At 43.3% G+C, this 14,828-nt stretch overlaps 1 protein-coding gene across 1 annotated transcript in view; it reads right to left on the reverse strand.

Moving 5' to 3' along the window:
* Nucleotides 1–335: 335 nt before the first annotated feature.
* LOC111973111 (kinesin-1 heavy chain) overlaps nt 336–14,828 on the reverse strand; it is a 30,849-nt gene continuing 16,356 nt past the window's right edge. The window contains exons 9-25 of the mRNA XM_024000351.3: nt 11,979–12,083; nt 11,459–11,604; nt 10,667–10,815; nt 9,609–9,799; nt 9,346–9,414; nt 8,110–8,316; nt 7,258–7,401; nt 6,656–6,844; nt 6,294–6,411; nt 3,901–3,956; nt 3,614–3,723; nt 3,390–3,491; nt 3,079–3,211; nt 2,045–2,149; nt 1,417–1,633; nt 1,038–1,167; nt 336–797 (exon numbers count right to left, since the gene is read on the reverse strand). Coding sequence (XP_023856119.1) covers nt 1,049–1,167; nt 1,417–1,633; nt 2,045–2,149; nt 3,079–3,211; nt 3,390–3,491; nt 3,614–3,723; nt 3,901–3,956; nt 6,294–6,411; nt 6,656–6,844; nt 7,258–7,401; nt 8,110–8,316; nt 9,346–9,414; nt 9,609–9,799; nt 10,667–10,815; nt 11,459–11,604; nt 11,979–12,083 — 2,160 coding nt within the window. The 3' untranslated portion in view covers nt 336–797; nt 1,038–1,048. The remainder of the gene's footprint in view (nt 798–1,037; nt 1,168–1,416; nt 1,634–2,044; nt 2,150–3,078; nt 3,212–3,389; nt 3,492–3,613; nt 3,724–3,900; nt 3,957–6,293; nt 6,412–6,655; nt 6,845–7,257; nt 7,402–8,109; nt 8,317–9,345; nt 9,415–9,608; nt 9,800–10,666; nt 10,816–11,458; nt 11,605–11,978; nt 12,084–14,828) is intronic.

Here is a 14,828-nt window from a genome sequence, read left to right on the forward strand (position 1 = left end):
TATCCAACAGGATTCATCTCAAATTGCTCCCTATTTAGTGCACTACTTTTGACCAAGCTCTTGTAGTGCATTAGAAAGAGAATAGGATGCCATTTGGGAGTCATTTTCTGTCAATCACAAGTGCATGGTCCTGAAGATGTGTTCTACTACAGCATTTTAGTCCCGTAAGAAACAAACGTCAAAGAGAAAGTAAAAATGTCAGTGCTCAATCTAATTGTACAATAGAGGACAGTAGTGTATTTGTATACCTTTGATAAAGCTTATTTTAATCTAGACAGGAGGGTTAATTTGATGATATACTGTACATGGATAATCAGGCTAGGATGCTTCTCAGCAGATTTTCCAAACTTTGTCTTTTTTTATTTTTTTTATTATTATAATATTTTTTGGGGAGAACCTGCGACAGCATACATTCAACGTGGCAAAGTGCAGACTAAAACCTTTTAGGACATTAAATGGACAAACTGCTGTGCGACAGATCAAATGGAAGAGCTACGAGTACGCGTTATTAGTTACATGTTGTTCATTTCGCCAGGCGCCAAGATCGCACTTTTATTCGATTGTTTGATTTTTGTCTTTTGTTTTGTAAGGAAATCAATTTCATTCAAACAAAAAGGATCAGGAAAAAGAACTGTACAGCCTGTGTCTATTTCTTACACATATATATAGATTATAAACGTTGATACTGGATGAATCGTCCCATGTCATGTGACAAGTTCTGTGTAGTGGAATGCCAGCTCCTGTGGGTGATCTTTGCATCTTAGTCTGACTGTGAATATGTTTATCTTCTTCAGCAACTGAAGGACAAAGAGAGACAGAAGACAAAATGAGTGGAGGTAAAGCAAGACTTGTTTAAGCTTTGGCTGGTCTATAAAAAAAACAGGGTCGTGTTCAGTAGTAAATCTGTTTGCAACGGAAAAAGAGTATCTGTGTTCTTATTGGACAAATTCAGGTAGTGCCTCCCGGTTTCAAAACATTTCCTACCCAACCGAACATCCAACTGGCTCAGTAAAGTCTTCTGAGAGGCCTCGACTTACTTCTTGCTCCTTCATTGCGTGGCCCCTCCTCCTCTGATGGCGGTGGGCTGGTTGTTGAAGAGCCCAGACCGGTTGACGTTGGGGTGGGTGGGGGATGCCACAGGGGGCTGGCCAGGCCGGATAGGTTTGGCTGGGGAGGACAGAGGCACAGCAAAGTTTACATACCATCAAAGGAACACTAATGGCATCACTATTTAGCGTCTGAAAAGACCAAACTGTAATGTAAGTGTATTTATAGTATTATAGACCAAAACATGATGTCAGGCAGAACAAAGGACAGATCTCTCAGGGGGAAAAAACGAGCGTTAAACTTTTTAAATCAGTGTGTGTGAATATGAATGACTGTGTGTGTATGAATACACGTGTTTATGCTCCTCACCGATCTGAGCCGAGTGGCCCCTCCTGGCCATGTTCTTAGCCCTGACGGCCTCCTTGATGCGGTCCACCTCCAGCTGGTAACGTTTGCGGTCGCGTGCAGCGTTCTCTTTGGCCTCCTTCAGGGCAGACTCCAGGGCCTTGACCCGCTCAGCTGTAGCACGCAGGCGCTTCTCCAGTTTAGGAAGCTCACAGCGCAGGTCGGCATTATCACGCACCAGCTAGGGGGGGGGGGTATAGTGAGCGAGCGAAATGGACAGAGGCCAATCATACAGGATTCACTCACTAATTAATTTGTTCTTTCTTTCAGTCACATTGCAGTTGTCCTTGGTATCTTTTCGATGTGTGACGAACATTTGTGTTGACAGAAGAGTACTTGTATCTTGGAGTAATTTGGCATGTCTGTAACAGAGCCTTCCAATACAATAAAGGGCTCTGATCTGTGCCACAGAACGAACAGGCATAGAACCCATTACGGCATCATTGAAATGAATGGGGACGTGCATTCTGCTCATTCTAATTCTGTGGTCTGTACCTGCTTACTGACTTCAGTGAACCATACCATTCGATCATAGCAGGATACTTCTCTGCCATGGAAGAACTCATAACATCAGATGTATGCGTTTGTTTACCTGTTTGTGGACCTTTGTAAGCTGTTCCAGGTTGTTCTCCAGAAAGGAGATCTTCTGTTTCTGAGCAGCACTGCCCCCTGTATCATCAGAGTCCATCTCAGCACTCTGCAGAAAACATACATTATTGCAGAGCATTTCGTTTAACAGCACATGTATCATTCACTCTCCATCTATTTATCATTTATGAGACACACGCTTCTCCATTTTCTGTGAAAGGCACCATTAAAGCCACAAGTTCAGAGTTTGAAATGAGCACTGGGAAGCAGTAAATTAATATACCACATTAATATGCCTTTCACTGACCCATAGACTTTCAAGGTCGGAATGTTGGTACCACAAGCTCATCACAATTATAAAATACCACAAATATCACATTTGTGACTCAGAGCTGATAAATAGGACTTTTAATCTAACTTATTGAAGTGATCCAGGGTCACGCGTTCTCTCCTCTCCATCTTATCTATGTGAGCCAGCTAGAGCCTGAAGCCCGAGGGTTGGTGAAGAACCTCATAATAGTCTCTGAATCACAGCAGCATAGCGTCTGCGTCCTAAATGGCACCCTATTCCCTATATAGTGCACTACCTTGGAGTCTATCAGCCCTGGTCAAAAGCAGTCCACTATAAAAGAGAATAGGGTGCCATTTGGGACACAGACAGAATCTTATTTAAATCTTTACCTTTGAAGAAGAGAACTACAGGCTGACCTAGTTACCAAAGCCTCCCTCTTTTGTCTGGTGCGGAGGTTCATTAAACATTCAACAGGGTAACAGGCCAGGATTGGAAGGGAACAGTTTTATTTAACGGAAAAGTCTACACCTGTTGTATTCGGCGCATGCAACATCAAATTGGATTTGAACGTGGATCCCACACTGTCCAGGTGATGATGGTACTGTGCAATGTAAGGGCAATATTATGTGAACATTGTTCATTACATAGGGCTGATAAAGTAACTGATTCATATGGTTCCTTCTAGGTCTTTCTAAAACAGGGGGGGGTGCATCTCTCGCTTGTAAAAAGCTAACAGTGTGCTTTACCTTCTTGACTCTGGTAGCCAGGTCTTGAACAAACAGCTTTCTGAGGTTGTGTAGGGTCTGGAGCTCCTTAGCCACTGTCTCCTCCAGTCCCTTCAAGTCTTGTCTGGCCTGCTCTCTCCTGTCCTGCATCACCCTGTAACACACACACAACCAGATCGGTGATTCCCCATTGCCACGTCACCGCTGTTCATATGGCTGCAGACAGTCATTTATTTCTTCTCATTTATGCAGAGAAATCAGCTAAGGACAAATGATAGTGTGTGAATACTGATTGTGTGTGTACGATGGCAACTGGATGGGTGTTCACGCACGTGAGCTCGTGCAGCTTGCGGCTCTTCTCCTGGTCGGTGGACTTGAGCTTCTCGTGTTCCACCCTCAGACGCTTCTGCTCCAGCACGATCTCTTGGTTCAGACTGGAGAGAGACAGATACAGACATAGTGAGACAGAATCTAACTACAAAATAACAGTTGTTCCATGTGTCGTCGTTGTGTCCGATGGGCCTCAAGGATTTATTGTGCGCGCGTGTTCTCTTACTCCTGCAGCTCAGTGATGAGTTTCTCCTTGCTGTCCAGCTCGTCTCTCAGGCTGCTGATCTGTTTCTGATGGGCCTCACGGTGAGACTGTATCTGATGCTCAACCGCCTCCTAGGAACAACAGACATTTGGTATATTTATCCCATACAGGAATCAAATATACAATCATGGAGAATCTTGTAGACAAATGCAACTGATTACAAACACAAAAAGTTAGAATAATCTGAATGACCAGTTATCAAGTGAGGAAAGAATAGCCTGTCAGGAAAAATCCACTGTTGGTCATACCTTTACTTCAGTGGCAGTTTGGACCTCGTTCTCCTTCTCCATAGCCTGGACTTTCTCTGTGAGGGGAGAAAAGTAGGTGTGTGTCAGCAATCATTTCACCACTAGACAGTGATATACTGTTCAGGGCTTGACATACAGGGCAGCCCGCTGGCCCGGGAAGGTTTGGGGAAACCCCCCGGGCCAGTTGATCATCCCTGTCCGTGGTCCGCTCAGGCTAGTGAAAAAAAATATTGAAATAATACCATCTATAATCTAAGCTATAAAATGTATTCAAAAACAGATGGATTCCCGAAGCTGTTTGTTATTCCGATTATTTATCACACGGGCACTGCACACATATAGCCTATAATCTGTCGGGCAGAGAGTGTGCAGCTCTCAAACAGCTGGTTGTTGTGTGGAGCAGCTCACCGAAGACCGACAGCAGTAGGGGCAGGAAAGATGTTCAAAGTTATGATATATACCAGTAAATGCTAAGGCAAGAACGCAAACCAGGTATTTAAAAAGTTCAAAATATTGGTTGAATATTTGCGATGCGCAATTTAGTCATCTTGGAATAGCCTACCTTGAAAATTTGACATTTTCTCTAGGCTATTTGGTCCTTGAAAAAGACATTGAAAAGTTATGGTAGCCGATTTAGAAGTTCTACAGCTCCAATATATACTAAACAAAAATATAAAAGCAACATGTAAAGTGTTGGTCCCATGTTTCATGAGCCAAAATAAAAAGACCCCAGAAATGTTCCAAATGCACAGAAAGCTTATTTGTCTTAAATTGTGCTCAAATTTGTTTATATCCCTGTTAGCGAGCATTTCTCTTTTGCCAAGGTAATCCATCCACCTGACAGGTTTGGCATATCAATAAGACGATTAAACAGCATGATCATTACACAGGTCCACCTTGTACTGGGGACAATAAAAGGCCACTTTAAAATGTGCAGTTGTCACAGCACAATGCCACAGATGCCTCAAGTGTTGACGGAGCGTGCAATTGGCATGCTGACTGCAGAAATATCCAACAGAACTGTTGCCAGATCATTTAAAATGTTAATTTCTCGACCATAAGCCGCCTCCAACATTGTTTTAGAGAATTTGGCAGTACATCCAACCGGCCTCGAAACCACAGACCACGTGTACCTACGCCAGGCCAGGACTTCCACGTCTGGCTTCTTCACCTGCGGGATCAGCTGAGACCAGCCACCTTGATAGTTGATGAAACTGAGGAGTAGTTGTGTCTGTAATAAATCCCTTGTGGGGAAAAAAACTATTCTGATTGGCCGGGCCTGGCTCCCCAGTGTTTGTGCCTACGCGCTCCCAGGCCCACCCATGGCTGTGCCTCTGCCCAGTCATGTGAAACCATAGATTAGGGCCTAATAAATAAATACATTTTTTTTTTTATATGTACTGATTTCCTTAAATTAACTGTAACTCAGGAAAACCGTTGAAATTGTTGCATGTTGCGTTTATATTTTTGTTCAGTATAATTATTCTGTCATTTCATTTCAGGGCTCGAAACAGCAAGATATAGCAGCTTTACTTTGTTTCCTGTCATTTCTATTGAAGGGTGTTGCGCTGACCTGTTGCGCTTATTATGAGCAATATGACGTTGAAGCCAACATTCGACTTGGTTTTCCATACAAAGCGTTCTATTACAAAGGAACACCTTTTTTGGTCGCTTCATTTTAAAACATGATGCAATAACATCTCAAATGGCGAGTGACTAGCTACCACATGGACAGGCTTCATTAGAACGTTTGTGTCGGGAGCATGCTGTCTATTTAGTAAGGCAATGCCCACATTGACATATTTTAGCATGTAAAAATAATGTGAATCTCAATACACAATGCCATTGGATAGGCCTATTAAAGAAAGTATTATTCTTAGTGGTAACGCATACTTTTTTTCTGCATCATTTTCTTTTTTTCTATAGGCGATAGGCTATTACAATTACAAATAAAATGTAGGTCGTTGAAAATTACAATGAAGTCCTTGAATTTGACTTAATGTCTGTATGAACCCTGTATAGGCTCCTTGCTCAGCGCACAAATGAAAGATAAAATCACCTGCTATTGAAATTATGAACACATCATTCGCTTTCCTGTCAGATCTTAACCCGGTATTATTATTCTTTTTAAAATCGGGCCAGTAGCTTTCAGTTGGCACTGACCCGGTGTGCCACTAGCAAATTTACCTGAATGTCAAGCCCTGCTGTTGAAAAGCTGGGTGTCAACCTGTAGCCAAATGTGTCCGGTTTGTAAAAATAATATTTAAAAATACACATTTCAATAACGAATGTGTGATGTGCCATCTTGGGGACAGGTCTTCCTCGGTTAAGAGGGATCTTCCTATTTGAATAAAGGACGAATAAATTATAAAAAAATGTAAAGTTGTAGTCACCCTGAGTGCTGATCTTGACCAGCTCCTCATTCAGAGAGTCTACGTTCTCCTCCAGCTGTCTCTTCTTCTGCTCCACATTCTGAAGGTACTCTGTCAGGGACTTGATCTTAGCCTCGTGCTTGAGGAGGAGACAGCAAGAGAAAGTGAAAAGGGAGCAATAAATGGAACCAGGATTGAATCCATTCCATTTAATTCAGTGAATTCAGGAGGTAAACTGTAATCACATTCCCAAATCCAAATTTTCCTCATTGCTTTTCATTCAATTAATTGAAATAGACGTGATTAGAATTTAATTTGAGTGACAGCCACCCTGTGACACCCTTCCCGAGCCCTCTGTTCCAGGTGACGTCAACGATGGTTACCTGGGAGATGCGTAGCTGACAGGCGGCCAGCTCCTTCTCGTTCTCGTCCATCTTCTGGTTGCTCTCGGCCTGGGTGCTCTCCAGCTGTTTGCTGCGTTTCACCATGGTCTTCACCTCCGACTTCATCTTACTGATGTACAGACGAGCCACTGTAAAGTCCTCATCTATCAGACCACTGCCCTCGTGTTGCTGGGAGGGGGAGAAAGGGGGAGGAGACGAGGTAAAGGCACAAATGTTAGACTCAAATGTCACCGTGCAAAAGACATACACCAGACAGTTTAACTAATGCATCAGACAGTTTAACTAATGCAAGGTTTAGGAGGAGGTTACGTATATTTGGGATGAGGTGAGGTATGGTTTGGGATGAGGTGAGGTATGGTTTGGGATGAGGTGAGGTATGGTTTGGGATGAGGTGAGGTATGGTTTGGGATGAGGTGAGGTATGGTATGGTTTGGGATGAGGTGAGGTATGGTTTGGGATGAGGTTAAATGGTACATATAAGAGCCACACAGGCTCCCCCTCTTCCCTGGAATTCCACAAAAGTATCCCAATCCTGGGCTTCCCTTCCATGACTGGCTGGTGTGGCACTGAATGAGGTGTACCTTGATGTCGTTGCTGCCCACGGCGATGCCTATCTCTACCAGGTCTTTGAGCAGCGATGACATCATCTCAGTTACCCTCTTCTTCTGATGGTTGGTCATCTCCTTCAGCTTCTGCAGCTCAGAGTCAATGGACACCAGGATACTCTGAGGAGGACAAACAGGACAGGTTGATTTCACAAAATGCCAACCAACTTTGTTCACAACGCAGTGAACTCTTACACACTATTCAACCCCATGCCTGAAGGGCCAAAACACTTTTGGTTTTCGTTATTTTCTTCTAATCAGGGACTTAATGATTCAACAGCTGACCTGGGACATTAGCTGAACAAGCTAATCAATGACATTGTTAATTGATTAATCAGGGTTACAGGGTACAATCTTCAAATTCCTAGAATTTCCTATTCAGTTCATATCATATTTTCATTCATTATTTTCCATATATCTATTTCTTTAAAGGGCTTCTGAGTGGTGCAGCGGTCTAACACTGCATCTCAGTGCTAGAGGCGTCACTACAGACCCTGGTTCAATTTCAGGCTGTATCACAACTGGCCGTGATTGGGAGTTCCATAGGGCGGCGCACAATTGGCCCAGTGTCGTTAGGGTTTGGCCGGGGTAGGCCGTCATTGTAAATAAGAATTTGTTCTTAACTGACTTGCCTAGTTAAATAAAGGGTCAATTAAAAAAATATATACATATTAAAAAATATGCTGTACCTGCGATAGTTGGCACATAGTGATCAACAAAGGTGAGTTATGTTTGTGAATGACGTTGTTCTTTCTCCTTTTTTAAATAAAAGTTATCAAATTTCCAACATGCAACATTGTGTAACATGTGACTTAAAATAAAACCAACCGATTTCTGGTTGAGCTCCTCACTGAGAGCCTCAAACTCCTTGGTCTTGTTTTCCACCTCCTGACTCTTCTGGTCATAGTTAACAGCCAGCTCCTCCAGGGCCTGAAGCACCTCCTTCACCTCCTCCTTAGACGCCTCATTCTCAGACTGCAGACGGTTCAGCTCCACCTGCAGGTTGTCGTGGTCGCGACGTGACGAGGCCAGCAGCTGGAGAAGGAACAGAGTTTTGTTCAGTAGGGAGAAAACGTTTTGAAACAGGTAGGTGGGAGGTATTACCTTGTCCAATACGTATTAACTTGGCCAATAAGATGGATGTATGCTTTCTGTTGCAGAACATTATACTATGTGCCCTACTGAACACAACCCAGGCCTGGAGTAACCATTAATAAGACCCTGAACATTCATCTGTAATTAAAATCCAGTGTACTGAAGGCTGAGTTGAGAGTGTTAAAGCTCAGCTACATCGTAGGATTGTCAAACGTTTGAGTGTCGGAAGTCAACCTCTTTTGTGTTCACACCGCAAAGACCTTGGAAGTCGTCAGCCACTCAGCCTTGTTAAAATACTCCAAACCAGAAGGTGGCAGTAGCGTTATCCGTGCACATTGGTCTAGATTCCAAGCTATCTGCGCTAATGTTGCTACTTTGTACAAAGCTAGCTAGCTAAGGACACTGCACTAACAGGCAGCTGTTTCATGGAAACTAGCTAATCCATTGTGATTTAATTATGTCATTACTAGCTACAGTGGTTAGCTAGTTTGGAGGAAGTATTTAGTGTTTTGTGCATTGCATCTGTGTACTTTGCTATATGGGGGTTTGTGCTCTTTGATTTGGTCAAAGACAAGATGTTGGCAACTGACAAGCATTGCGGTTCTACAAGTAGAATCGGTAGGTTCATCGCTACCGGGTCAGCATGCAGCAGGTACCACTTCTGTTCTAGCAAGAGAAGGGAGGGCCTCCCACTGTGATTAGTACATATCGGCAGTCTATCGGTAGTGAGATTCTCATTATGTTTCATGCTTTAGGATGTCAGATTCTCCCCAGGCTGAGCAGCAGGCTGAGATGTGCCTCTAACTCAGCTGTGTCTGGGTTAACAGTCAGCTAACAGCTTGACCCCCTCTCTGGGCCCCGATGAGCCTATACAGGCAGATTGATGGCATAGTTAACAGAATGGCCCGGCAGGGGGGCAGTAGATGCACGGCAGGGGGGGTGCAAAATAGGGGGGGGTGGGGGGTTCACCTCCTCCTGGTCCAGCATCTGCTGCTTCAGTTTCTCTGCCAGCTGGCTCTGCTGGTTGATCTCATCATCCTGTTGGAGGGAGAGAGAGAGAAGAGGGAGAGAGAAAGGAGGGGGGAGAGAGAGAGATAGTAAGGGTGTTTTTGAGACCAAAGTGTTGTCAAGGAAACCTATATTGTCAGTAAAACATATTTTAAATAACTACGTCATTGAAATCTGTATGGCACACTAGGGTTGCAGTGTGATGCTCTGCTCTGCTCCCTTACCTTATCATCCAGCTGCTTGTAGAGTTTAGACAGCTCAGCCTCGCACTTCTCTTTCTCTGCGTCAGTCAGCTTAACCCCTGGGATGCTGGGCGAGGGGGTCATCTTTTCATTATTCACCACGTTGTCTAGAGCCTGGACCTCAGCATTAGCCTTCTCCTTGTCAAACTGCTCCTCCACCGGCACACTCTCACCTACAGGACGCAGCACAGAGGGATGGAGGGATGAAGGGAGGGGGGGAGGGATGCAGCCATGGAGAGAGACAACACAGGGTTAGAGACATGGCGTAAAATTAACACCCGCCAAATGCGGGTAGATTTAGGTATTGGTGCGTAAGAATATCTATTTTACCAGCCATGTTTGCGGGTGGTGAATTTGCAGTGCTCTACAATACAAGCATTACATTCGCAAGTAAAAAGTACAAAGTTAATAATGAGCACATGTGCGAATCGTTTTGTTCACAAGTTCAGTTGTTTTTCAACTTTAGGACTCAAGTGGCCCTGTTACCACAGTAACCCCCCCCCTTAAAGGGGCAGTTGAACATTTTCTCTCATCTGATATTTTGGTTAAAAGACTTAGGTTCCGAAAAAGGTAATAAAATGTAGCAATATACCACATTACTTCTTAAAAATACATGTCATGTTTTAGAAACATTACAGAGCATAGTCATCTGTTTATTTTAATTGTATTTTTTTTGTTTTTATGTAATTATGGCAAAAAAATATTTTGTCTGTTAAAAAAATCTGAGTGGCTGGTAGATTTTTTAAAAAATCTACTTGCCACAGTGGCTGGTGGACCTTAAAGTACATTGTAGGCCCTGGTTAGAGAAGACAGCTTCTGTAGTATCTACTCAACAGGCAGACCATTTTCTGTGTCCTATGTATTATTGCAACGGAAACGGTTTACTCGAAACGTGATTTCGTTGCAAAACGTTTTGCTACGGTGTGCAGGGCACTAATGAACACTACCCTGTTCAATCCTAATAGGACACAAGCGTTATTCATGATATAATCAATTATCCTAGAACACCAACTGAATATCTACTTATTTTTTTCTCTCACCGTTTCTCCAGCGGTTGAGTTCGTTCTCCAGCCAGGTCACGGTGCTCCTCAAGGTTGTGTTCTTCGCCTTTTCTCTTTCATACTTCTTCTTCCACTGTTCTGCCGTCAGCTCCACGTTCAGAGACACTGTGTTCTTAATGGTCTTTGCTCTGAGGTAACACAACAGCAACAACAACAAAACAGTTACAACAACGGTTACCTTTCAGAGTGGGAGTGCGTTTGACAAGTCAACCACTTCCGACCACTCAAAGCATATAGACTTGACTGCAGTGCATTCATGCCATTGCTAACATCCTACTAAGCATAGAGAACCAATAATTCACCCGTTCTATTTAATTCTGTGGTACCTTCATTCAATTGACATTTATAACACTTCCGTCCACTGACTGACTTTAACACTATTGGTTCTGAGTCATTTACAGCATTGTTTCTCAACTCAGTTACTAGTAGACATGGGGGTACCTACCCAATCCACACCAGGGTGCTTGGGAAGACTCAGAAGAACATGGTCATGGCAAGATGGTATCCAGCTTTTGTCATATTAACGTAAAACATATTTTTTTTTTTGCATTTTAGCTAACCCTAACCTAATTCTCCAAACCTGCTACATTAATTATCCTAAACTAAGAGGTGTAATGGGTTAATTTGACAAAAGCTGGATGCCTTCTAGCCATGACCGAAAAACATAGGCCTAATGATCAGTTGTATAGAGGGGGTAGTCCGGGCAGATTAAAATGTTATTGGGGGTACAGTAACCCAAAAAAATATACAGTCCAGAGGCTGAGAGCGTACCTCTGTCCGAACATCAGTGTGGACTTGGTCTCCGCCTCGTTGTAGGCAGAAGGTGAGGCACAGATGACCATGGTGGTCCTACAGTTACCACCCAGAGAGTCCTGCAGGATACGGGTCATCTTACTGTCTCTGTATGGGACATAGGTCTGGAGAGAGGGGGGAGAGCAACATTAGCTTCACTGTCATTCTTCAATACTAATCGCTTTGTCCTGGAGGGTAATACATTAAAGCCTGGTCCCAGATCTATGAGTGCCATCTAGCCAACTCATTGTCTCATGTACTAAAAACATACATTTTATAAGTGCCACAGCTTTGACTCACGGTAAGATTGGTATGGTGCTTTTGTGCTAGACACATGCATATTTACCCCACCACCCATACCCCCCCCCCCACCACCCTATTCATAATTCCAAAATGTCCTCATCCAATATGTACTCCATCTCCTCCCCTACTGCTAAAACAGCTATTTGTTGACATCTGCGTTGCAAGGGAGCCAAGTGAAGCGTTACGGTCATCTCACCGAGCCTTCAGCCAGAGCAGAGATGACGTTGCCCAGTGCAGACAGGGACTTGTTGATGTTTTTAGCTTCTTCCAGCACCGCACCCTCCGCTCCAGTTTTACCCACCTACACACACACACAAATGTAGGAGATCACAATCCACCCTCATGACAACACTAGCACAAGAGTGTATCACTTGAGATCATATTAGATCAGAAAATTCTAAGATAAACATGGCTGCGTCCTAAATGGCATCCTATTCCCGATTTAGTGGTACACGATATATATATATATAATTAATAGGGAAAAGGGTGCCAGTGTTTCCCCTATATTCATTTAGCAGCAGCGCCTGCCGTCACTCAAAATAAATAAAAATATTAAATCCCCCATGCAGTCATCATAATTGTATGTTTAAATCACTATGTCTAACAAATCACTTTTTATTTAATGAAAATAAATCCAAAATATATTTTTCACAATTTATTTCCCTGAGCCTCCTTTGGCCCTTGAAATGCTCCGTTTGATCGTGTGGGTGTTAGGAAACAAGTTTGAAGATATTTACATACACAGCCCTGATTGGCTAATAGGATGTGTAGAGCCACCACCTTAGACCAACGACTGTTCGTCTGGGTATCATAAATCCYTTCACATTGTGACATCATGAGGTGGGCCAAAAAGGTTTATTCAACCTGAACAAGCTGAAATTCCAGTATTTCTTCAAACAGCTTTTACACAAAAAAGGGCATTATCATTTTCAGTGTTACTTCGACCTGTGTGGAAATATCATAATTTAAATGTATTTATTTTTAAACGGGAAGTCAGGTTTAACTGCACGGCCCCTTTAAATATTTCTTCCAGATGTGCTTTCAGTGCACGATTTTTGCAATTAAACCCCTTTTCTACCCGAGTCAGATTAACTCATGGATACAAATTGTAAGTCTGCATGCAGTTTGAATAAAGTTGCTACTTAGCGTTAGGACAATTGTTAACTAGCGGAAGTGCAATGAATGGCTTCCGAAACTACCTTCAAACTGCATGCAGACATAACATTTTGACATTTGCATTTCAGTCATTTAACAGATGCTCTTACCCAGTGCGACTTAATGGACAAATTAGGGATGAGTGCCTTGCTCAAGGACACAGACAAGAGTTTAACTAGTTGTCTCAGGGATTCGAACCAGCGACCTTTACTGGCCCAACGCTACCTGCCACCTAAAATAAATGGTATCCATGAGTTCATCTGACTCTGGGTAAGCAGAAAAAGGGCTTAACTGCCAAAATCTCACACTATCCCTTTAAGGTCAGAGTGACAAATTAAAAAGTATATTTGTTGCAAAATGAGTGAGCAGTGGCGCAAATAAGAGCCACGAGCGTACAGCCACCACTTCCTCCTCATCTCCCTACAGTGCAGCAGCGACCATCAATTACATTTCAGATGGTGTCAACATAATTACATTTTCAAGCATTTGAGTAGAATGTGCTTTTAAAAAGTCCCCAGAAGTGACCTTCTCACAGTCCTTCTAAAAAAGGTAACCCGCGAATCCTAGGGGAAACACTGAGGGTGCTATGTGCACTATGTAGGGGATACGGTGACATTTTGGTTCGCAGCCCATATCTGATTAAGGCAGATAATGCTGCCAAAACACACTAGTCTTAACAAAGAAGATACAGGAGACCACAGAAGACCACAACAAACATTGATGTAACAAAAACTGATTATGAAAGAGGGCCACAAAGCATGTTAATGGCTTTGCTTGATCTTAATGCCATCCTGTGGATTATCATCAGATTAATAATACACAGATTACTGCGGTTGTCGTGTGAGTGATGAGTAACAAATGTGCTGAACACTCGAGGCGATCCAAGATGTGGTGGTACAAGTACGTGGCCTTGTCCAAGCCAGAACAGCCTATAGGGCAGAAGCCTATCACCTATTTCTGTAGCGTGACGCAGCTTGACGTACAAGTACACCCCATGGACAGGATGCTAATCCATGGCCGTCGATGTGGTAGGCTAGTTTAGAGGTTGACCGATTAATCGGAATGGCCGATTAATTAGGGCCGATATCAAGTTTTCATAACAATCTGAATTTTTGGGCGCCGATTTGCCGATTTTTAAAATATTTTTAATACCTTTATTTAACTAGGCAAGTCAGTTAAGAAAACATTCTTATTTTCAATGACGGCCTAGGAACGGTGGGTTAACTGCCTTGTTCAGGGGCAGAACGACAGATTTTTACCCTGTCAGCTCGGGGGATCCAATCTTGCAACCTTATAGTTAACTAGTCCAACGCAATAACGACCTGCCTCTCTCTCGTTGCACTCCACAAGGAGACTGCCTGTTACGCGAATGCAGTAAGCCAAGGTAAGTTGCTAGCCAGCATTAAACTTATCTTATAAAAAACAATCAATCATAACCACTAGTTAACTACACATGGTTGATGATATTACTACTTATTATCTAGCGTGTCCTGCGTTGCATACAATCTGACTGAGCATACAAGCATCTAAGTATCTGACTGAGCGGTGGTAGGCAGAAGCAGGCGCGTAAACATTCATTCAAAAAGCACTTTAGTGCGTTTTGCCAGCAGCTCTTCGTTGTGCGTCAAGCATTGCGCTGTTTATGACTTCAAGCCTATCAACTCCCGAGATGAGGCTGGTGTAACCGAAGTGAAATGGCTAGCTAGTTAGCGTGCGCTAATAGCGTTTCAAACGTCACTCGCTCTGAGCCTTCTAGTAGTTGTTCCCCTTGCTCTGCATGGGTAACGCTGCTTCGATGGTGGCTGTTGTCGTTGTGTTGCTGGTTCGAGCCCAGGGAGGAGCAAGGAGAGGGAGGAAGCTATACGGTTACACTTGCAATACTAAAGTGCCT

The sequence above is a fragment of the Salvelinus sp. IW2-2015 genome, linkage group LG14 (genome assembly GCF_002910315.2).
Source record: "Salvelinus sp. IW2-2015 linkage group LG14, ASM291031v2, whole genome shotgun sequence".
Taxonomy (NCBI): domain Eukaryota; kingdom Metazoa; phylum Chordata; class Actinopteri; order Salmoniformes; family Salmonidae; genus Salvelinus; species Salvelinus sp. IW2-2015.